Here is a 24,961-nt window from a genome sequence, read left to right as displayed (position 1 = left end):
CTGCATAATGAGGTGTGGATTGAGAGCGATGGCTTGGCTACCGACACAACCTTCGACGGTGAACACAAAGTTCACACAATCGGCCTTGTTGTGAGCTCTTCCTGCATCGAAGTCATATGCGGTGAGGGATGGGGAGTATACACTGGAAACGGACTTAGGGTGCCACTGAGACTTATACGAAGGGCTGTTGAAGATGGAATTGCTGTTGGGATTGTCAGGGAAAAATGTGAAGCATTCCACATGGGTTTGATCAATGATGAAACGGAGGAACAAATATCATACCACCACGGGAAGAAATGTTAAATGTCGCTCTGATTTAACCTGGCTGGAGAGAAAACCACACAGGTGATAGCATCGGAATTACAGCCAGAGTTGCACAATCCATTGAACTGTGAGAATAACCTAGTGTTAGCTGTATGCCCAAAACAGGAGTATGGAGAGATACTCAACTGTAATTTGCGAACACGATTAAGGTATATGATGAAGTTCAGGAAATACACACTGCAGACAGTACCAATATACAAGTTGTACACAGTGTAAACGGCATCCCACATGGGTGGAGACAGCAAATGAGCTCCCAGGTACAGCCCCCAAGAGAAACCACGAGGAAGCAAAGTAGAAACAGCATTCAAAACGGGAACAAGCTCACACATTCAAATGGACAATGTCGATTTTAATACAATGTACCTATTAGCTCAAGTGCACACACCCAGTATATCGGAACATTGGTCCAGCCAATTCTGACCTTGAAATCAAAAATAAAACCTTGACCGGGCCCTGCATCCAGGCAAGGAAGCACACACTACAGCATGGCAAAATACAGTTATCTCCATTGCAGGTAAATAATTTTGCATCGACAATGAAGAATCAACATTGCTTTGGAAGGAATTAATCAGCAGAAAATCCAAATGCCTCCACAGGGGCGGTCAGTCAGTGATTTTTATTTTTTAATAAAGTTAGGGACATTGATGCGATAGCTACAAAATAAAAGCGCACCCCTCGACGGGTTAGCATCAATTGTGCAGCAACTTTTACACCACACTCAGCAGAGCTTTACTTTATGCCTCACAAGCTACCTTACAACCAGCAAACGTATGACTTGCTGTTGCTAGAATATTACAAAATACGAACCGAGAAAGGAATTTTTTTTTAAATAAATAAGAGCTTGTCCATTTCTTCGGCTTTCTCATCCTGGCCCTGCTTTCGAATCGACGAGCTATGCACAGCATTCGATCACACACGAGGAAAGTAAAAAAAAAAAAAAAATGGAATATTTATTAACAGCACCCTGGGAATAACTCCTGGGAAACTTTTCAGGAACGATGGTTCGATAGAACAAATATGTTCGGCAGACATGTGCACAGTAATAGAGACAAAGGTTTACAGCATCTGGTGAAGGATAAGGATGAAGGAAGGACAGAAAAAAAATAATTCACCACAATTTAGGAGCAAGCATCATAGTACTACACAAAAATTTAGGGAAAATGGATAAAGGGAGGTGGGCTGGTAAGAGTCACAATATGTACAATGAAGCTAGAGCTCCAAAATTGAGGGACAGTAAGCAGTGTTAAAAAAGTAGTGTAAACATGCCTGTGGCAAGCAGCAATGTCAACGTTCCACAGCCAACCCAGAATTGCCGGATGGACAAATCTCACCGAGTTGCATTGCCACAAAAATATGGGCCTAGTGATTCAGAGGTGAAAGTTGGAAACAAGTATATTTATCTGAAAGCAAATGACGAGAAGAGGAAGAAAAACAATTAAATTACAACTCCATTGCACACACACCATTACAATCGTCATCGATCAGACCTCGGTCACCCAATTTACATGTGTGTGAGCCATTTGTGAAAATCCATCCGGTCGCAATTCAGGACGTACATGACGGCACATCCCACAGTACGTAGCATCATGACACTTCGTGCATTGGACGTGAGAAGTGAAATGAAGCGAAAATGAAGAACTTTGCCAAATTCTTTCAAAATGATGTCAAACTGCCACAATGACCTTTGATATACACATGTACGTACGTATAAATACATATACTGTACATACGTACCTACATATTATTTACTTTCCGGAGACAGTCTTTCACCGTATCTCGATCTACATCTTCTTTCATTGATGTGATGCAATAAAAAAAATAAAACCACGTGAAAACAAAACAAAACTGCAGAACACGAGCCAGCATATGCGAGGCTCCTTCCGATGTCCCGACACCGGTAACCTATCCCGACTTCCCTCGAGCAATGCAGGGTGCTCCACATTAAATCCATGTGTAACTGAGAGTAGACCAATTTAAAAAGAAAAAACAAAAACAAACTTGGAAATGACATCGCTACCGTGTGTCCATAATCAGAGTCGCTCATTGTGAATTACTTTCACCACAAAAAAAAAAAAATCAGAGGAAGATTACGAGAAATTAAAAACCAAAGACGAGCGCAATAATATGCATACGTCTTCCAAGCCATCATCGTGTAACTTGCTCGTTCAAATAAAGAGGAAACCGGGATTACAAAAACAAGACTCCACAGCATTCATAATCGCAATGACGGCACTGGTGTAGCCGACAGACTGGGCCCACGCGTGCAGAGCACTTTGCTAATAGTTGGCCGTGCGGTGCAGCACGTGCCGTTGTGCAGTGATGTGACACAGACAATTAGCTCTCTTGCACTACACGTGCTCAAATAAACCCCCTATGTTCTCTCCAGCCCAGAGGGAACTCGGCAAATAAGTATTATTGACTCGCTCAACACGGAAATTCCTATTAGGAATACGAACGGTGAGCTTCGTGGCTAATGGTGCGACGGTTCAGCAAGCCTGCCCCGAAAAACCTGGACTGGGCGGAGAGGCTGCGGAAGCCCCGGGGAGGACCCTTTGCCTCGGGAATGATCCAAACGCTAAGTTCGGATGCTTTGCATTAAAGTGTCATAGGAATGTTCAATGGAAAATGGTAAATGTCAAGTTTTTAAATGAGGGGAAAAAAAAACGTTCGTTTCCCCTCCAATTTCATTGGATGTGCCTTCTCTCCTTTTTGATACTGTGCAAAAATAGAAAAAGAAATGCCCGAGGAGCATGCAAGTTAAAATTGTAGGTGGGAACGAGGCTATTTGGAAAGGGTAATGAAAAAGGGATAAACAAAAGGATTATAGAGACAAAAGAACAAGGACACAAATATGGTGAAGGTTTTGCAACGACAGGTGAACCACCTTTGCAACGACGGGTGGACGGAACGAAAAGGAATGAGATCGTTCCGAGAGAATTATGGTTGCGCTCTATGAGCCAAGGGTGGGAATCACTGGTTGCCACTCGCAGAGTAGGAGAATTGGGGGAAATGGGGCCTCCTCTCATTGTCCAGGGACTCCATGCTGTCATCTGAAACAAGCAAGGACGCAAACAACACATACAATCAAACAACAGGTGACTTAAAAGCATCCAACTCAATGGACATAATGCCTAGGCAGTGACAACCAAATACGAGTATTTTGCCACCAAGTGAAAATGTAATGGTGAAAAGGATTTTCATCAGGTTCAAAGGACTAAAAAGTCGATCGGAAAGCAATGTCAAAATTGCCTTTCATTCCTAATACACTGTCTTACCAAAAGTGATGGCACACGCATGATTGTTGGCTACTTTTGGTTTCAAAATTGTCCGACTCATCACGGCTTAAACACTTGCTCGAACATCCGATACCTGCTTTTGATTGGTTGAACGTCTGGCATTCTGCACATAGCTCTTCCGCTAGTCCTATCAGACTTCGAGGTGCTTGTTGTTGGAATGCCAGTTCACAGATCGACACATCTCGTAGAACCAACCATCAGATTTGAAGAGTGCCTATCTGAACGTATCACCCCCATGAAAGAGACCACGGATACCTGGTTGTTGCACCATATCACACAAGCCTACGGGATGACCACCACGATTAAAGGCTAGCATGCAGTTCCCTTCCATGGAGCTTGTCTGATAACCCAATGATTACACGACCTTTCATCACATCACGACGATGAAAGAACACCATTTGTTCCAATTTACAATCAATTGCAGGGTTCTTTGCACCACAGTCGATTCGATTGTCTCCAAGATAAAGTGTCAAGGTGGATGTTCCCTGTAGTTTAAATCTTATCAATGGTGTGCAAACAGTTAATTGAGGATGTCTAGGAAGCTTTAAAGGGTCCTGATGGAGGTGCCTGCTCTCTGACAGCATTTCATCAATCCCCATTGGAAAACAAATCCATCTGGAGGTGGGTTAACTTGGTAATGAGACCATTTCCTAACTATGTAATCTTTTCTGAATCTTTCTTTCTTTCTGAATCTTTCTTTCTGAATTTTTGAATTTATAATCTTTTCTTGATGATATATAATCTTTTCGTGATGGTCAGTTGTGCAAATCAGACATATTGTACCAGTGGGCAAATCTCAGATGGAAATGGCTGTGGCATGATTTTAGGATAGTGTGCATACACACAGCAATGTACAACTTCAATCTTGCTTTCCAATCAATATTCATGCACCATAAACTGCAATGCAAGAAATCCAGCATAGAAGGAATTGGGTGAACACTTAAGGCATGGAACTCTAAAGGTGAGATGTTTGAACAGAGCCGGCAGAAGCGTTTCGTACGTCAGGCCTTCACACATCACATGACAATTGTGACGACACCTGGAAAATGACTAAGCAATTTGGCTGCATTCTGTGAAGGAATCTTCTGGCCGTTCTTAGTCGAGCACCAAATGCGACAAAACTATGCGGACCAGGAAGTTACAAAAGATGATCAAATTCAATGGCTTTGACGAAAACACCATGTGGTGTTTCAAAACTAATGTGGCCGTTTTCGCTTTCCAAGCTTTGTTATTTTGGGGCATGGGCAGCATCTCGTCTTTTGTATTGAAAAGGTATCCCGGCACAGGTTTTGATGAGCATGCTGACTAATTGAGGCCAAAGTTTGGACTCCTCAAAGATACTTCCTCCCAGCATCCTTCTGCTGAAGATGATTGCGCCTCGAGTTTCACAATCCTGTTCCAAACTCTATGCAAGCCAGAGACTTTTGCCCCACAAGTTTGACTTTTTAAAGCAAAATGGGCATTCTCATTTCCAAAATGTATTATTCAGAAACATATTTGTTTTCGTTTTCAAACCCTTTAAAATCCAAGTTTGCTAAAAGAGGAACCCAAACACTCAGACCACCTTGATGCTAATGTATCCCTTGATATCCTACAAAATAGATATGATGTGCCCTTTTCCGAATTCCGGTTTATAATTGTCGGTAATTTTGCAATTAAATATCGAAATCTTCTTCTTCATCAGTAGCCATGACATCATACCAGGAGTCGACCACCATATCAGTATATTCTACAGGTTACATCGCTGTACAATTTCACTCAAACGATGAATAAGTTTCAAATTTCTACAAATATGTTGGGTCAATGCGTCCTTGGTGGTTGTAGTAATACAAACTGAGATGGTTTCATGCTACACCAAGGGCCGAAAGATGCGAGGGTTGCCAGAAATTGGACGAGGTTTGTCCAAAATACCCAAGTGTGGATTGGATCTACAAAACATTTAACCTGCGCTCACGAAGCGAAAAGCAAGGTTCGGCATTTGGTTGTGTATGTGCATACGTGCGTCTGCATTTTAAAAATTCATTTTCTCGGCAACCGTTGGCCTGATCGACACAAAATTTAACCATAGGAGCGCCTCCGCCTGTACAATTTTTTTATTCATAATTATGACATCATAGGTCACGTGGTACGGACGCTATCATGGAAAAACGTTACACCTCTATATCTCCCAAACCGCTCAATGCAAACCAAGGCACATTGTCAAGTACTCCCATGGGGAATAAGATATGTTAATGATGATGCCATCGGTGCCTTCATTATGACGTCATAATTCGACAAGTACAACGCTTGATCTGATCAGTAAGAATAAAACTTTTTCCTCTGCAACTGTTAGTCGGATGGGCACGAAATTTTACCCATATGAGCAGCCCCTCTTGTAGATTTTTTTAAATGATAATTATGACGTCATAGGTCAGGTGGTAAGGCACCATTTTGGAAAAAATCGAAAAACGTTCCACCCCTATATTTCCCAAAACGCTCAAAGCAAAAAATTGAAACATGGCTCATTGTCAAGTACTCCCCATGGGGAATAAGATATGTTAATTATGATGTCATCAGCACCTTAATTATGATGTCATAATTCGACAAGTACAACGCTTGATTCGATCAGTATATGGAAAGAATTTAAACGTGGCTCATTGTAAAGAACTCCGCATGGGGAATAGGTGTTGTTAACAATGACATAATTGGTGCCGTAACTATGACGTCATAATTTGACAGGGACAACACTTGGTCTGAACAGTTTGACATTTAATGAGCATGATCTACGCAACAATTATATTAGAGAATATAAATTTATGATGGCTTTACTCCCGTGGTCTGGCAGCCATATTGGATAAAAAAAAAACTGTTCAAAAACAGAAGAGTTGGCTCGCACCAAGTTGACTGCGCAGGGTAAGTATTCTATGAATACCATTTAGTTGGTTTTGTGTTTGGAACATTTTACAGATCACTGTTATGAAACAACAGAGATGGCTATAGATCTTGTGGTTATCCACCACAATTGAGAGAGGATGCCATCCTCACTATGAAGAGGAAGAAGCAGCTGTGGCTCGAAACTGTAACACCATCTCTATCAAGCTACCAGCATATGGAAACGGGATGATCCTGTAAGATATAGGACACCGAGTCAGCCTGTTATGGTTGGACAAAGCATTTGTTGCCCATTTGGTCGGCGGTGTCCGAGTTTGCCTGAGCGGTGTCTGTGCTTTTTCTGTGTCGTGCTGTGAATGAATGAATGAATGAATGATCGTTTTAAGGCCATTTTTCCCCGCTAGAGCGGGGGTTAGCCTTGCGGGCCCCATGACAATCATGGTTCCCTGTTTGAGGCAATGTTTTTATGGCCGGATGCCCTTCCTGACGCCAATTTGTGTCGTGCCGTGTCGTGCCATATTTCTTATGGAGCAATACAACTGAATTTTTATCAATGAATACAAAATCCCTGATAAACCGTCAAATGAACAGAAAGACAAAACCTACCAATCAGTAGTGAACATGCGACTGGCGTTTTCATCTTCACTTACACATCCATTGTCACAATGTTCGTCTGAATCACTCGCATAAAGCTCAAAACGACAAAGCTCCATAATACCCCAAAAGCGTTTCCATCACTAATTTTGTCTCCCATCGTTTTCTTCAACATCCCTGTGATCAGTTTCAACCTACTGAGAACCTTCAGAATTGCTCATGACTGTGGAATCGGTATCGGAATCCAAGCTCGAAATACACTGTTCTTTATGCAAACCACCATTTGGATCAAGGCGAGTTCAAAGTGCGACCTCACTGGCAAAATCGAAAATAGACTCGTGCTTTTTTTGACACTTTGTGATTCGCAAAAAAAATGAAAATATTTTCCCTTCAAATTAGACACATGAGTTAATGATTTTCAGTGGTATTCAGGAAAAATAAAATTGCGTTTGTGTTCCCCTTTAAGCACCCGCGCAATGGACTCTCATTGGCAAATATCATGTTGGCCTGTGTGCACGTTGGCCAGTAGACTAGAAGTAGGAAGAAAGGAACTGCAAAACATACAGCGGTCAGGGGGCGTGATGGTAATGGTCTGGGCGGTGAACTCCTCGTCAAAGTATCGAGTGTCAGTCTCTGACGTGACGTGAGGTTTGAACGGTGGCTGCAGCTGTAGGGAAGGATAAGAGAACATTTCTGTGAGCCACAAGCACACAGCTAAAGACAACAGCACACTGAATAAATAAATAAATAAATAAAATAAAAACTTGAGAGATGCAAAAATTATTGCATTCGCTCGCATTTCAGGTTTGGTATTTGGCCTTTGATCATAAACAATTATATATTTTGTTTATGTATTTTGTATATTTGTTTGTATTTTGTAATTTGTATATTTGTTTGGTATTTGGCCTTATATGTTTTGTTTGCGTTTGATTTTTTTTTTGGTGATAAATGTTAGCTCTTTCACGAGCCTCGATTCTGTATTTAAAAAAAACAACAAAAAAAACAACAAAAAAAACAAATGACTTAAATAAGGACTGGGAAAGCAGATTTTGGCCTTTGATCATAAACAAATAACTGCTAAAGGACGACTGGGAAAGCAAAGCTTTACGTGCACAAGAGTCAGCTTAGAGGGGGGCCTCACTACCATTGAAAAGTCGACCAAGCGACGCCAAGTTCACAATCACCTGTACAGAATCGGAAGGAGGAGTACATGCTCACCTTGCGCTCATAGACATCCTGCCAGACGGTGCCAGCGAAGAAGCTGTGCCTCATTATTTCTTTGGCATCATCAGGGCCGCCTCCCAGCCTGACAACGTAGGCACGACAAGAGAAGGAAGACACACACGCTCACACATAAAAACGTCTTTTTCACCGAGCACAATTCGTTATTCTTTGTGGAATGACATTTTGCACAGCAATATTATTGGTTCATGTTACGGCGTCCTACCCTATCCCCTGGTCTCGGTAAACCTCCGAACCCCGAGAGGGTCCCCGGCAGAAAGAGATGTTATCCTTGGTTGAAATAAACCAATAATGAAACCACACCAAGGGTTATGAACAAACAATATATTAAAAGCACACAAAAAGCACCATTCAACAATGGGGGCAATCAACCCTGCAATCCAATCTTAAGATGGTACCCTAGCTCAGACTCACGGCACCCCCAGGGACTGAAGCAGAGCCCTTCTCAATGTATCTAGAACACAACGGTGCTCCCGGCGAAGAGGCGATGGCGATGATGCGGGTAAGGAGATGTAGGTAAGGCGGGGACCGTCACGTGGTCCCAGCCAACCCCAATGGGCGGTGGAAAGAGGAATCCCAAATACGCTATCCAAACGTGCACATACACCGTGCAGTCGCGAACCGCACCGTAGTCTTCAAAGGCCGCTGTCGCGCACACACATCCTCGGCAAACCACCGGAGGGCGAGATCAGCGGACGCGGCTTACGGAGGGTCCACGAACGACATGCGAGGTCCCCGAAATGGCGGTCAGTTGTTCCTCGGGCCGCAGCCGCTAGGCGAAGATTCTCCGGAATCTCCCACCTGTACCTGGCTTCGCAGGCTTTTCCCCGACACCGGCGATATCAACGATCGCACGAGATTCCTTTCCAAGACACAAAGTTCCCTCTCCATGGACGCTCGACCACGCTGGGTGCGGAGCTGTTACCAAACGCCTCGTTTCACCTCTGCCTCACGCGCTCTTCTTCCTCGCTCCCTTTATCTTCCGGGTCACCATCCGATTTCCGGCCACATTTTACCAGGAGCACTTTTAAACCTTTTAACCACAATAACCCTTTCCCTTAAGCCACAATAAGCATAATATCTAGAACCAACAATGATAACAATAACAACCATAATTAGGGCCGAATCCGTAAGAGTTCACAAGCCTTTCACAACAAATGCAGGTCAACGTTAGTGTAACTGCAGGGTATGAAGCGAGCAAAGGTTATAGTGATGAGACCGGTGTTACGGATTCGTCACTTCCGCTGGGGTGGTTTTCACCCACTGGACATGTTTCTGTTATTATGTATTATTATTAGTTTCACAAGGTTTATTATTCACAAACGGTTATCAAAAGTTAAAAAGGATAACTGTAAGTGAAACAGGAAACCGAACGAGAAGACAATGAGGTGAAGAGGGAGGAGCAGCGCGAGCAAAGTCGGAGAGTACGCGTGACGTTAGCGCTCCGGTAACGAGCAAGGTTTACCGACAGCCGCGAGGGGATTTTGAGTTCCTGGAAGGGACATCCGGCGATAAGAATATTCGCTGGAGTGGAGAAATCTGCGTAGACAGATTTGGGGCCCTGAGATTCCGACGAATCCTGGGGCGCTGAGATTCCGATTCCGACGACACTTGATGTCCCACTGTTATTCCTTGGGAAAGGAAAATCAGGAGCGGAGTTCGACTAGTACAACTCCGAATACAATGGCAAGTGTGAGAAATCGCCCTGAAAAGGGTTACCAACCATTTATTTCAAAGGGGTTTGTGTCAATGAATGGAGACCCGACTACTCGGAAACCTGTTAGGGTATTGAGGGACACCGGATCACATCAATCTTTAATGCTTGAAGGCATCTTGCCATTGTCAGAGGAGACAGCAACTGGTGATAGTGTTCGTTTACAGGGGATTGGTGGCTGTGTTCGAGCTCCACTTCATGCCATCCAGTTGGAGTCCGATGTGGTCAGGACCGGTCACCGTAGGTTTACAAACCACTCTTCCTGTAGAGGGAGTATCTGTTGTTATCGGGAATGATTTGGCCGGTGGTCAAGTTTATGGTAACCCGATGGTTGTTAAAAAGCCCAGTAGGGAAAATAACACCACACCAGTTAGGGATGGCGACAAAGTTAGCAAGTTATTTGTAGGTGGACTGAACTTCAAAACAAAGGAAGATGTTCTGGAGTCTGCCTTCAGCAAATATGGACCGCTTTTGGAAGTAGTGCTGATAAAAGACAGGGAGACACAAAAGTCAAGAGGGTTTGGCTTTGTCACGTTTGAAAACTCCAAGGACGCCAGATGCAGAAAAGGATCTGAATAGCAAGGACTTGGAGGGTCGGACCATAACAGTTGGGAAGGCATTTCATAGATGTCATGGGAGCTACAGAAGAGGACCACAGAGTAGTAGTTTTGGTGGTGGCCGCAATCGATATTATTATGGAGGCTCCCAGAATTACGGCAGCTCCCGAATGAAGGATTGTCAGAGTAGTGGCCGAGAAGGAGACCGCTATTCATGTGACTACAGTGACAAGCGGTCCCACCGTAATTATTATGAAAGTTCGAAAGAGTTGAAGCACTGAATGCTGCGGAGCAGCCGAGCAAAAATTCCTACACGGATTAGCCGTGAACACCACGTTCGTAAAGGCGTCCATGTAGTAAACGTTCCTGCACGGACTAACCGTGAACTCCACGTTCCTAAAGGCGTCCATGTAGGGAATACTTCCAGGTCTCACCACCCAACCACCATGGAACCTGGCCTTCAGCTTGGCCTCCCGGGAAAAGTGCTATAGATTTTCTGGCCTTTGGATTTTTGATCACCACCCCTTAACCTTCATTCAAAAAATGAAAAACAAAAATCAGAGATTGATGAGATGGAGTTTGGCTTTGCAGGGGTTCAACTTGGAAATTGAGCACGTAAAGGGCAGGGACAATGTCGTTGGTGATGCTTTGTCCAGTGTGAATTAACTTTGGAAATCTCTGTGGGTTGTGTGAAATTTTGTTGCTTTATTTTTGAGATGTTGATTAATTGTTGCCCATGGGAATTGATGATTTGGATTGTGAATTTACTTTTGTTTTTTAAAAAAGTTTGCATGCAAAGAAAGTTTTCGCTGTGTTCAAGCTTTCTTTCTTGAGGGGGGGAAGTGTTATGGATTCGTCACTTCCGCTGGGGTGGTTTTCACCCACTGGACATGTTTCTGATATTATGTATTATTATTAGTTTCACAAGGTTTATTATTCACGAACGGTTATCAAAAGTTAAAAAGGATAACTGTAAGTGAAACAGGAAACCGAACGAGAAGACAATGAGGTGAAGAGGGAGGAGCAGCGCGAGCAAAGCCGGAGAGGACGCGTGACGTCAGCGCTCCGGTAACGAGCAAGGTTTACCGACAGCCGCGAGGGAATTTTGCGTTCCTGGAAGGGACATCCGGCGATAAGAATATTCGCTGGAGTGGAGAAATCTGCGTAGACAGATTTGGGGCGCTGAGATTCCGACGAATCCTCACCTCGTTGCATCGGCTCAAGCCAGAGCCGTCGGCCATCTTGAACCCCGTGCGTCGGACACCTGTGAAGGTTTGCTTCGTGTCATCTTCACCCCAACATCCTACTGTCTGTCGGGGATGGGTGTGTGCGACCGCTTCGTCTCCAATTACGTTGCGGTTTGCTGAGGGAGCGGTGAAGGTGCGCCTCTGAAGGGCACCGATGTACAGTTTGGTGGGAAGAGCACCCTTGCCCACTGTACATGCTTCGGATATCGACTGGAGAGCAAGATTCGGGCTTCGACCGGATTTCGTTCCATCGACCGCTGGAGCGAATCCCATTCACCTTGGGAAAAGTCATAGAGACATTGAGGAGTGTCGTTGCACTCGCTGGCCGTGCCGTGAGTGACCTGACTTTATATAAGGGATATATAGAGGGCACTCTTAATGGCCATTTGTTGTACCGTTATACCTATGTGTGATTTATAATACAAGTTTGTTCATTTATAATCATTGGTGTGGTTTCACTATTGATTTCCACCACAGGGTAACATATTTTTCTGCCGGGGTTCCTCTCGGGGTTCGGAGGTTACCGAGACCAGGAGATCCTTGAGGACTCCGTAACACCGGACACGAAAGCACAAGCGTTTATTATTAGCCCAAAATAAATTTTACTGATGCAGCGTTTCGGGTTGAAAACAAATAAAACGGATTTTGATTCTCTCAATGGGAATAGACATCAATGTTAAAGCATGAGATGAAAAGCAAGAGCGAGAGTCTTGACGTCAGAGATAAGAGTGAGAGAATGAAGTGCTCTCTGAGACCGTGCCAATCCGTCTCTTCATGCAAACTTTGTAAGAGGTAATGAAGGAGAGCAAAGGGAAGAAAGAAAGGTTTTATTTGTTCAAATTAACCAGGATATTTGGGCATGTACAAAGGCGGCAGGATAGCTCCGGTTGATAGTATGCTCACCCCTATATTTACCGTTCGTGTGGATTATACCATTACTGTATTCGACTCAAGGCCAGAGCACATCACCCTGTCCAAAGCAATAACACACTAAGGGGAATGAAACTGACCGATTGAGGTCGCCAGTTCCTGGAGCTAGTCCTTACTAGCTCGGGCCCAATTCCAGACAAACATTGGGGTAGACGGACCGTTTGATTTTGATGACAAGCCACAGCTGACATTGAAGTTCAGTCAATCAGTTTGATTCCAGAGATCATGTGGTTTGCATTTTAGACATTCCTTTCCTTACACCCCTCATATTTTGGTTATCCGACAAGGCTCGTACAAGATAGAAAAAAGTGTGTTATACCATTGGGACTTGTTTTAGGCTTTTTTTTTTCTTTCTTTTTTTTGTATACTGAATCGAGGCTCGTGAAAGAGCTGACATTTACTTCACAAACAAATCAACCAGACAAACAAAATATATAAAAAGAGGGAGCGGAAGACAAGAGAATGGGAAGCACACAAACACTTGAGAGCACACAACATTTAAGAGCAGGGAGATATGTGGGAGGGAGAGGGCTTGGGGGGAGGAGGCGTGGGAAGGGGGGGTCTACATCTTCATTCTTCATCTACATCTTCATTGTGCATTTTTGAAAAGCTCAAGTCGCATTGAAACGGCCAATCGTTTTGGTTTTAAGAGCCGCATCATGCCGTGCAGACGCCTCTTGTGGTTATTCATTATTGTTGAAATTTGACCTAAACTAGGCTGAGAGCACTAAATGTGAAGAGCTACAAAGAAAAAGAAGAGGGAAAAACTGGCAAAACTTTCACCTTGTCCTGAAACAAGGAAACTTCTTCACAGGACCACTGTGCAGGAGGGGGTATCTAGGCCAGGTGGAAAAAAAACTTTCCTACCCCCATTGGGTGTATTTTTAGGAGACGCCATCTTCACACAGAATGGGCCTTGGCTCCCGATGGGGCTCATCCGCCCTTTGTCAGGTGTTGTTTTTAGTCCTGGCATGGTGTCACAGTCACCCTCCCCACTAGCAAAGCCAGAGAGGGGTGTCGGTTTCGTCACCACCATTGAATTTATTATTGGTCAACAGGTTGAACATGTCAATGGAAATGTTTGGTGAGACAAAAAAAATAAAGCACAACAAACGAGGTAGATGCCACACACCACACTTGTATTACCATTAAACATGAACTCAGCGAAGCTCGCTACCAATGTCTGTTTGATGCGTCTCGTTCACCTCTTGCCAATGTCCCCTTGCCCATTTACTACACCATCACCCGTCATCTTGCTCTTCCACAAGTTTCGATTGAAATTCTCATCTCTTTGGCTATTGTTAGAGACCAAGACGCATAATATTGTTGTCCGCACAGGCCATCTAGCGGAGACTGAAATAGGCCCTCCGCTAAAGAAATGGGCTGCCAACAACACAGCATCTGATAACCACTACATCTGTGTATACTTTCACAAAAAACTACTTTACAGACCAGTAAATCCACTTCACATGACAAGCGAAGGCATGGAATCCATCATCGAGCCTAACATCATAGTTCATCTTTTCAAACACAGATCTCCTCTTCCACCTCCTACTGTTTGTTCATTCCCTTGATTGTGTCCAAATATGGTCCATTTGTAGTGACTCATCTTTTTCTTTGCATTTTTGTGAATACTTGTCATAAAGCAAACGTGTGAATACTAGCAGCCAATAGTTCCGTATTTCCAGAGAGCCAATCAGCATGGCAGACACTGCAAATTGGGACTTAAAAGAGAGCTCGTCATCACAACACGTGAGAAGCTCGCGTGCTTTTCCTTACAAGCCTTTTCTCATTCATGAGTCACTCAGCACGTCAATATTTAATGGTGACTTTTGTTCTACATCATCAAGGCACGCGAAAGGGATTTCATTTGTTTGGTTAACAACCACGACAAAAACGAACGAGTCTCCTTTTCTGATTGCGATTTTCGACACCATACCAAAGCCGTGGAGGTTCGACACTAAGAAACCTTTCCTCTTCACTAACCACTGGAGAGACGACGGAGGATTGATTATATCAACTGGATTTCATCTACAACGCGTCATTGCTGAGTGAGATTTATTTTGTTCTGGTTTAAAAACCATCATCATAACCAGCACACTAAAAGGAATTAGCACCACACACTGATCCACTCTCGGTCACCGTTTATCCCCCACACCCCACTTTCTCCCCATCGGTCACCTCACTCTTCCATGAGCCTCAATCTTGTATGGGAATTTCCATTGCCAGACTCGGTGGTGTAATGGGTTAGTGTGTCTGCTCCGAGTCTGGGAGGGCGGCGGTTCAAACCCCGGCCGAGTCATAGCAAAGACGTAAAAAATGGTAAATGATGCTTCTTTGCTTGATGTTTAGCATTTAAAAGAGCACGGACAATCCTCATAGGATGGTATGCATGGGAATAGGAGATTCCTCCTTAGGAAATGCCCCGCTGAGTGTGGTGAGAAAGGAGATGCCATTGTTGTGGCGTCGCTGGTACCCATGGTACCCCAGGAAGTGACTGCACCTTCCCCCAAGCCCAGTGGCTGTGTTTGTCTCGTTTAACGATCCTGTGTTGTGTTTCGTATATTTGTCTGTATGTCCATGTGTGAGGCAGCTCCACTAGGAGCCTTAGATGCTGTAAAAATATACCTTATGAAATGGTAATGCTATGACACTGTAACTAACCATGTGACATCGTTAACATTCAGGTTTATAAATTTTGGGGGTGGGTGGATTTTACCAGCTGATCAATAAAACTCGAGTGCTGCAGCAAATCAAACTGCTCACACTACCCAGAGAGACATCCGGTGAAGCGAGGAAGTGTACATCTCAGTTTAGCAAGAACAACAGAATGGAAAAGTGACAATGTTGTCATAAATAATGGCTCATATTTGCGTCAATTATTTTAAACTACTCGTCCACGTTTAAATGGCATTGTACAAGTCCTTACTAATATTTGGCCTACTTTAGTGGCCATTGAGAAGACTCTTGCTGACATATTGCTCACATGTTTAGAAATATCCAAATTATATGGCAATGTAGACAAAAATGTAGACAAATGTAGACAAAACAATGTATGTAACAAATGTAATGTAATGTAACAAACAAAACAATGTAGACAAAACAAAAAAGCATGCTCATTGCTCATACATGACGTTCACGGTTATATACAAATGCAGAATTTGAGACTGGAGATGCCCAATACCGCTGTTTGGGATCCTTCTTGAGTAAGCCTGAAAGTAGAGCCTTGGCATCATTGGAGAGTGTCCGTGGGAAGCGGATATCCTCCATGAGGATCAACTCAAACAGCTTCTCATGGTCTTGATTGTAGAAAGGAAGTCGGCCACACATCATCTCGTACATCACCACACCAAGGCCCCACCAGTCCACGGCACGCCCATAGTCATTGTCTTCAAGCACCTGAAGGTGGATGTTCAGCCAAACTTGCTATACTTCCTTGTTTAAAGGTACGTTGTGTCAAATTACAGGTCGACTTCCGCAAGCACTACAACTCTACCTTGCAGTATGTAAATGACTCCAAACTCTATGATCCAACAGATAGAAAACGACCCCACTCAAACTCCACTAAATTGTCGATTAACAAATGGTACAGGAAAAGGAAAGTGACTCACCTCTGGTGCCAGGTACTCCGGTGTACCGCAAAAGGTTTTCATGGTCGCTCCATCCGTAATGCCCTCCTTACATAGACCAAAATCTGTGATCTTGATGTGTCCATCCTTGTCCAACATGAGGTTTTCTAACTGTCACAGCACAAAGCCAATATCATAAATTATGTTGACATCACCTGAAAGAGCAATCACAACACAGCCGTGTAACAGAAGAATTATCAAAACAAGAAGACCTTGAAGAACAAGCATTCTGAGTATTGCGCTGCAATACATGTCCCCTACCAAAGTTCAAAGTGCCATAACTTTGTCAAAAATGATCGAATATGCAAATTTATGCACGGTTGATGCTGGTTTTCAAACTTGATCTGAGGTATGCCGAGACACGTGTGTCACGCCTCGCCTCGTTGATAAGCCCGCAAGGTCACTCCGTGGAGCAGCCTGCACGTATTGCACTGTGTGAATTATATAATTACCAACTCACGGTCTGAGGTACTAGCGATTCAAGAGATATCCATTTTTTTATTAAATATTTTCGTTGAATTAACGATATCTGCAAAACCACGTGACCTATCGCAAATTCCAAAAGGACATTTTAGTAGACTGACATGCTGAACAGATCTGTGAAGTTTCCCCTCGATTGGATCAAAAATGAGGGAGGAGCTCGGTTTTAAAGGTTCATGCTTAAAAACGTCATAACTTTGAAACCATGTGACGCATGACGTCATGCTCGCTGACTTTTTTGTTCGTCATGGGTATGCGATTCGGCCTGCAAAGTTTGGCCTCGATCTGTTCAGCCGTTGCAGAGAAAAAGGGGTTTTCGTGTTTTCATGAAAAACAATATGGCGGCCGAACCACGTGACCTGTGACGTCATAATTACCATTAAAATATTATACAGACGGATTCCCTCCTACGGTGAAAATTTGATCTCAATCGGTCCTATTATTGCAGAGAAAATCTTTTTTAAAGGAACTTGAAACTTAAAATGGCACTGAGTTAAGGATTATCAGAATTACCAAAATTCAAAGTGCCGTAACTTTGTCAAAAATGATCGAAACGTCGTGAAGTTCGAACTTGACCTGTAACTTATCATGAGGAAACCATGTGCCAAGTTTGAAATCACTAGCATTAAGCGTTTAGAAAAAGAAGTCCGGAAAACTGTTCTTTGCGTGACGGACTGACGGACTGACGGATGGAGGAACGGCGTGCAAACCTCTAGTCCCCTCCGGTGTGCACCGGTAGGGGCCTAATAACGATCAAAACATACAAGGACGGCGGCAATACCTTCAGATCTCTGTAGACCACGTTTTTCTCTGAATGTAGATAATCCAGTGCAGAGACTATCTCACCACCGTAGAACCTCGTCCGATCCTCAGAAAATACCCGCTCACGAGATAAGTGAAAGAAGAGCTGTGAGACCAGGTGAGATCAGAGCATATGATGGACGAATTTGGTTACGAAAGTGGGCACGTATAATAGGGAAGGGGAGGACTGGGGGGAGAGGGGCAGAAAGTAGAAACGCACCTCTCCACCGTTTACATACTCCATAACGAAGCACAGACGATCGTGAGTTTGAAACGAGTATTTCAGAGACTGGAAAACAAGTCAGTCAAGAGATGATTTATAAACATGTACTTGCTCAGAAGTTGCAATGCCATTAATTTCCAGGAAGGAAGCATCACAGATCCAAACATTATATAAAAACCCTCAGTTAAGGTAATTAGAAACAACACTTCAAACCAACAAAACATCTAGAATGGCTATCATAAGACCAACCAAGGACACTCGGAAATGTAATGGGTATGTCAACGTGTCTTAAAGATGGAAGGAGAAGGGAGGCCGGAGGGTTTTGTACCGTGAGGAATGGGTGACGACAGCTTTGTAGAACACGGTTTTCTGTGAGCGTGTGAGCAACTTCATCCTGCAATGATTAAAAATAGCTCATAAGAGGAAGACTTGCGCATGTTAAGAAAAAAAACATGCAGACTTCACTTGTAGGATTTAGCCACCGTCACAAACCAGGTTTCTGCAGTCGATCGACGTCGAACCGGGATTCGGTGTAGTGTGCTCCAATCTTAAGATTAGCAACAGGAAAAACACAAAGCACCACTCACACCAATGCAGCAAAGCACATAGCATAAGGTGACTTGGCTTCTCCCTTTCTCCACCCCCAACCTGTTCCTATACATTCTCATTCATTCACATAAAGGGGGATCATATTGATCCCATGAGATACCGTCCAATTAGTCTTCTTTCCAATACTTTTCCAGAAAATAATCAATAACATACTCTGGATTGAACCCACGGGGTTTATCCGTACTCTAACCATTTTAAATACTGACGTACCATTTTTAAAGTCTTTGGTATGACTCGGCCGCAGTCTAACCGACTCAGACTCCCAGACTCAAACTAACCATTACACACAAGAGTATGGCAATTACTTGACTATGAACATGTAAACGATTAACCTAATCGATTGGGCGAACAGAAGATTATGAAACTAATCAGTCTTGGAAAACTTTTTATTAAACTAGAGCTTCCAGGGAAGCAGAACTCAACTGAACTGACTGGACAACTTCACACACCAAGTTTGATCAAAATCCATAAATATTTGTGGACGTTAAAGTCTTAACGTCGTTTCGGAGCTGAAAACAATATGGCGGCCTATGGCGGCCATTTTGTGACGGATCGGGTTGGAATGCAATAGCAACCTACCTTGTGTGGTAAGGGTTAAACATTCTAAGTTTGATCAAAATCTGTTAATATTTGTGGACGCTAGCGTGTTAACGTCGTTTTCATGACCAAAAACAAAATGGTCGCCTAAGTCCGCCATTTTTCAACGGATCGGGCTGAAATGTAATACCAACCTGGTCCGTGGGGTAAGGATGCTGCATGTCAAGTTTGATCTGAATCGGTTGATATTTGTGGACGCTGGAGTGTTAACGTCGAAAGGTTAACAGACGACAGACGACAGACGACGGACGCCGGAGGGTTCAATATGTGATGAACTCAACTGGACGGTAGTCCGGTTGAGTTAATAAAATGAAAAAGTAAAGAGAATAAAATAAACTAACACTTCTTGCAACAGTTTGTCAATTAGGATGTCACCACGTACACTGCAGATGTCATTTTTGGCTTTCAAGTGATTTTAACATGAACAAGAATCCGTTCCATTTCGGTGAACCCAACTTTTGCCTGCACAATCACCTTTGCAACTATAACTTCCTTCTTGAGGATCTTCATGGCGTAGTACCGGCCAGTCGCTTTTTCCTTTACCAGGATCACTTTGCCAAACGTTCCTTTTCCAAGCAGTTTCAGGTAATCAAAATCGTTCATCGTCTGGGGGAAGAGGAGGAAGGAGGGAAGATCGATATTTTTCAGATCACAAGAAGGAAGGAAGGAGGGAAGATCGATATTTTTCAGATCACAAGAAGGAAGGAAGGAGGGAAGATCGATATTTTTCAGATCACAAGAAGGAAGGAAGGAGGGAAGATCGATATTTTTCAGATCACAAGAAGGAAGGAAGGAGGGAAGATCGATATTTTTCAGATCACAAGAAGGAAGGAAGGAGGGAAGATCGATATTTTTCAGATCACAAGAAGGAAGGAAAGAGGGAAGATCGATATTTTTCAGATCACAAGAAGGAGGGAAGATCGATATTTTTCAGATCACAAGAAGGAAGGAAGGAGGGAAGATCGATATTTTTCAGATCACAAGAAGGAAGGAAGGAGGGCAGATCGATATTTTACAAGAAGGAAGGAGTGAGCGAGCGAGCGAGCGTGCGTGCGTGTGTGTGTAGGGAGGAGAGGTCAGGGAAAGTGAGTACAAAGACAGCACACTCAGAGACATCAAAGCAGAGTTGGGAGAGGATACGTAAGGTATATAATAAGGAAGTGAGACTTTGATGCATGTCACATGAATAACCGAGTGGATATTGCACAAGCATTGCTCCTGGAAGGTTTTCATTCTACAGGCAAGAAGAAGAGTGTTTTGCTACCTTGTCATGGTGTTAGCCCGCCAGCTCTTTTAAACGGTCTGTTCCCGACTTGAATGGCAAAAATGATTATATCATTACAAGCAAATGATATTATAAGTATGCCACAGAGGAAATAGCGAAGAAGTAGCAGGAGATATGGATATATTCCTCATTACTTTCACTAAAAGTTTTGAACTTTCATCCTCCACACCCCCACCAACCAACCTGACCCCCTCATCCCAAGGAGTAAAATAGATGCCAATCCCCTGAGGACACCCCCTGGTGCGCCATGACTGTGCATCCCAAGTTTGGATGAGATGGGCCGAAAATTGAAGTACATGGCAAACTACTACCTTACCCACTTTACATTATAAATGTATGATTTAAGCAATTACGAATACACCCCATAAACGTCAATTTGTAAAGAACAGCTTCCGCAGGCACATACAAATTTCAGTGATGAAACGGCAAAAGGTGGATTTCACAAGCAAGCAGGTCGATTGTTTTCTTCAATATCATATTGTAGTTCCAATAATTGTTTGTGCATGAATTAACCAGGATGAGAAAGTGCAGGCATTAAAACCAACGACACCAGCATTTGGCCAAACTAGGATCCACTCCTTTCCTTAGTTCATACCATTAAATTAATACATTGCTACATGCAAAACCGACGTTCAATGTACGAAAGAGCGCGCACAGCTGTAAGGACGAAGGACGGGAACAGTGGTGAGTTTGAGGTGAAGGTGGGAGTGCATCAGGGGTCGGTACTAAGTCAACTACTATTTGTAGCTGTGATTGAGGTGCTGGCTCAGAACATAAAGGAGGGTTTACCGTGGGAGTTGTTGTATGCAGATGATCTGGTGTTGATTGCGGAAAGTATGGATGGACTGAAGGAAAAGATGAACAAGTGGAAGGAATGTATGGAGACAAAAGGTCTGAAGGTGAATATCGGAAAGACGAAGGTGATGGCAAGTGGTAAAGCATGTGGTGAGGTGGAAAGAACTGGGAAGTGGCCATGTGCTGTGTGCAGGAAGGGTGTCAGAGTGAACTCCATTCAATGTACAATGTGCGCTGAGTGGGTTCATCAAAAATGTAGTGGTCTGAGAGGGTCATTAACCAGTGTGGCAGCTACATTCAAATGTAAGGTGTGCACAGAGGGAGCTGCAGATGGAGGAAATGTTAAGTTGGATCTTGGAGACGGCGTGAAGCTAGAAGGTGTGAAAACATTTTGCTACTACATTATAACTCGCATTTGGCATTTGCCATTGCCTCGCATTTGCCTCGGGCATTTGCTTTTTGCTACTACATATATTATATTGTTGCGGGTTTGAGAATCCTGTAATTGTTGTAAATATCACCCTGTGTAAATGTAATGATCCTTGTAAATACCTCCGTTAAGTGTGAAGATCAAAGGTTGTCCCCTTAGTTAATCCATCGCATGCACGTAGAAAATCATATACCCTTCTAAATAGTTATTTCTTATTCTATGTAGTTTAAGGCTCTGTTTCCCACGAGGTGACCCTGCATTGCACCAAATGACATAAGATAGTTCCCCTTTCAAGTTTCCCCCAAATCGTCTCCTCAAAGTGCAAGTGACAGTTGGGCTGTTTTCGGCGGCGTTGGCCGCCGTTGCATTGGGCGGTTTTCATTACCATCATTTTCACCCCAAGACTCCATCGCACACGAGGCCAGGGAAGGGGCAGGAGCCGCCGGATCACGGGCGTGGCACCACCTCGTCATCAAAGGTGGAGCCAAAGAGCCCTTGCCCACCAATCAGCGCCGAGGTGAGCAAAAACCGGAGGCGTGGCATAGGAGTTGGCGGATCATCGCGCCATGCGCGATATAAGCGCGCACACAAGCCTTTTCGTGGCAGATGCATGACCCAGCTGAAGCAGACAAGAGAGAAAGAGACGTGAGGGGGTGCTCATATTGCAGCAATAGGCCGAGACCCTCTAGGCCCTATTGCCGGTCGGTGAAACGCGAAGCTGTGTTTGCCGGGTTTTCGCCTCGACCCCAAAGCGTGGATCGGAGCGCGCGCTTGGAGCCGGACCTCGACGCCTACCATCTGCCTGGACCCTCCTCTGCCGTCCCAAACCATCCCTGCCATTCCATCCTTTTGTGTACGTGAGTTTGTTTTGTGTGTCTTGTCCCTGGGAATAAGTTAAGCTTGTATAAGCTAGAAATTGCTCTGTGTCCTTTTGATCCTTCCATTTTCCTGTACTAGGGCATTGCCCGTACTATATCTATATCTAAAATTATATCCCCCCCCCTCTATTTACATGAAATGGTTTGGTCCAAAGCGAACGGCTTCCGGAGTTTGGTAAAGAAATCGCCATCGCGTGCACAAACGCGCAGGAAAGCGAATGAATCGCAAATTCGTTTTTATTAGTTTTAAAACATAGTTTAACGCCAACATAGTTTGCAAACGTGAAATAAATGAATACGCTCTCAAATGTGCCATCCGAGGCAGAGTGTGTCCGCCACGTTCGGCACACGCGATAGTTCGCTGCTCTCTGATTGGTTGAATCGTTTTTTGGACATAGCTCGGTAAGTAATTGTCCGATTAATATGAAACCTTGAAAAGGCACATCCTCGGGTCCCCAGCAATATACCTGGCAAGTTAAAAGTATATCGGACCCGTGGTTGTCGAGAAACAGCGGTCACAGACAAACAAACGTACAAACGTACAAACGTACAAACGTACAAACGTACAAACAGAGATTACTGGAATTATAGATAGATATTACTTTTATTTCTTCTCTTCTTGATTTTGGTTTGTGTAAATAATTAATAATAAATCCTGTTCTTCCTACCTTGCCTTCTTTCCTTCACATCCGTTCGTCCTTGTCTTTTCCATCATTGAATACCTGTGGCACGATTTGGCCAACGACTAAGAATCGGGTCTAGTTTCTGTTAATGGTTCAAGCCGCGGCTGCTAATCCGCTCGGCAAATTAACATCTTGTCCGCGGTCTCGAACGAGGTTGCTCACCTGCCTCTCTGGAGGGAGCTGGGCAGCTTCAGGACTCACGTCGGTCAGTCGCAGACAAGGGGATTAATTCCCCCTTTGGTAAGGGGAAAAGGGGCCGAAGTTGAGATCCACAACAATTGGTGTCAGGAGCGAGATTCGGACCTGAAGTGCGCTTAGCGCACTCAAATTACAAGTGGTAAATTTTTTTAAAATTTAACATCCAAATTAAAAAATCGTGCCATGGATAATCAAGGCGATCGGGTGCCGGTGGGAGACATAGAAGGGGTAGAAGCGACCCAGGACCCCAGGGAAATGTATATGGGGGAGAGAGAAGAGGAGACCAGTGAGGATGCGGTTGCGGGGGTATCATGTGCACAAGATGGCGCCCTCACGCACGTGGTTGCAGAGGCACAAAATGGCGGCGCTGCGGCAGTCGAGCCCGCGGCACTGGTGAAATTGGACCTCTTCATGGCGCAGATGATGGGGTATATGGCAAAAATGGCTGAAATATCCAGCAGAGAAATGGAACAAATGATGGAAAGGAATAGTGAGCAATTGGGAAACCAAATTGTAGGATTGGAAAACCAAATGGGGGACATAACTGCCCAAGCCAAATAAATAACTGAGGGACTGGCGAGGGACAGAGCCGCATATGAGGTAAGGGAAGCGGAGAGGGACATTGACCGCAGGTTGGGCGAGCAGGTCCCAAGGGTGCACGACGAGGTAAAGCAGGTCGAGAAGCGCTGGTTGAGCGAGGCGGAGGAAAGCGCGGGTAAAATGACGGGTATAGAGATCGCGACCCGGGGTATGGGGCAGCCGGCGACCGCTGAAGTAGAGGGAATTTTAATAAAGCCAGCGGTCGTCAAAGAAAAAGCAAAAGTGGGAATTGAAATTGGAGAGACCGGGGGTATAGAAAAGCACTCGTGGCAGGGAAAGATGGATTATGTGCAAAGTCGGAATTCACATCCTGATGCCGTACTTGCTAATCCTTATAAAGATTTGCAGGTGCGCGTGGAGAAGAGGACCCCAAAGGTGAGACGGGCTGTATATGGTGCTAAGAGGTTTTTCGGCAGTGTTTGGCACGAAGAGAATTGTCACGCGATTGGGGTCGATATGGCACCCGGGCGTTTGTGGAAGGCCCGTTGGGAGTGGTGTGAGAGAGAATGGCACTCGTGTGAGGAAAAAGTGTGCGTCGGCGAGTGAGTGTGTTATAAAGTGTGGCAGTAAAACCGAGTGCGAGCGGGAATGCACGTTGGAGTGTATGGAGTGTGACACAGAGAGTGAGAGCGATATGGAGTGTACGTGCGAGGGTGAGAGTGACCCGGAGAGTGAGTTGGTGGAGGAGCGGGTGCGAGAATGCACGCTTGGAATGGTTGAGAGTGTGCAAGAACGCACACCTGAGTTGGTTGTGGCGCGGGTGTGGGAGAGCCCATTGAAGCACGTGAGTGGGTGGATGCAAGAGTGCACCCCCATGAGTGGTACGGAGTACGTACCAAGGGAGAGCGCGCAAGAGGGTGCGTGAGGTGTGTTAAGGAAGTGTGCGAACGGCGAGTGTGCGCGAGAGATGTGTGTAACCGGGAGTGCAGTGGTGGAATGGACTGAGTGTGTGGGATGCACTGGAGGCGCCGGGTTTTG

The 24,961-nt window shown here is 44.4% G+C and overlaps 1 protein-coding gene across 4 annotated transcripts in view; it reads right to left on the bottom strand.

Annotated features, from left to right (window-relative positions):
- Nucleotides 1-925: 925 nt before the first annotated feature.
- The window catches only part of LOC137436623 (RAC-alpha serine/threonine-protein kinase), an 80,891-nt gene continuing 56,855 nt past the window's right edge, over nt 926-24,961 (bottom strand). For 2 of the 4 annotated variants that reach the window (XM_068130577.2, XM_068130578.2), the window contains 9 exons: nt 19,589-19,720; nt 18,237-18,302; nt 17,906-17,974; nt 17,666-17,791; nt 16,387-16,515; nt 15,960-16,174; nt 8,304-8,391; nt 7,650-7,752; nt 926-3,374 (listed from right to left, as the gene is read on the bottom strand). In XM_068130577.2, coding sequence (XP_067986678.1) covers nt 3,295-3,374; nt 7,650-7,752; nt 8,304-8,391; nt 15,960-16,174; nt 16,387-16,515; nt 17,666-17,791; nt 17,906-17,974; nt 18,237-18,302; nt 19,589-19,720 — 1,008 coding nt within the window. In that variant the 3' untranslated portion in view covers nt 926-3,294. The remainder of the gene's footprint in view (nt 3,375-7,649; nt 7,753-8,303; nt 8,392-15,959; nt 16,175-16,386; nt 16,516-17,665; nt 17,792-17,905; nt 17,975-18,236; nt 18,303-19,588; nt 19,721-24,961) is intronic. The other 2 variants (XR_013624947.1, XR_010986325.2) reach the window with 2 other exon arrangements.

Source organism: Myxine glutinosa, chromosome 11, assembly GCF_964187855.1.
Source record: "Myxine glutinosa chromosome 11, kmMyxGlut1.1, whole genome shotgun sequence".
NCBI classification, from domain to species: domain Eukaryota; kingdom Metazoa; phylum Chordata; class Myxini; order Myxiniformes; family Myxinidae; genus Myxine; species Myxine glutinosa.
The sequence above is the reverse complement of the archived record's forward strand: the minus strand, read 5'-3'. Positions and strand labels throughout refer to the sequence as shown.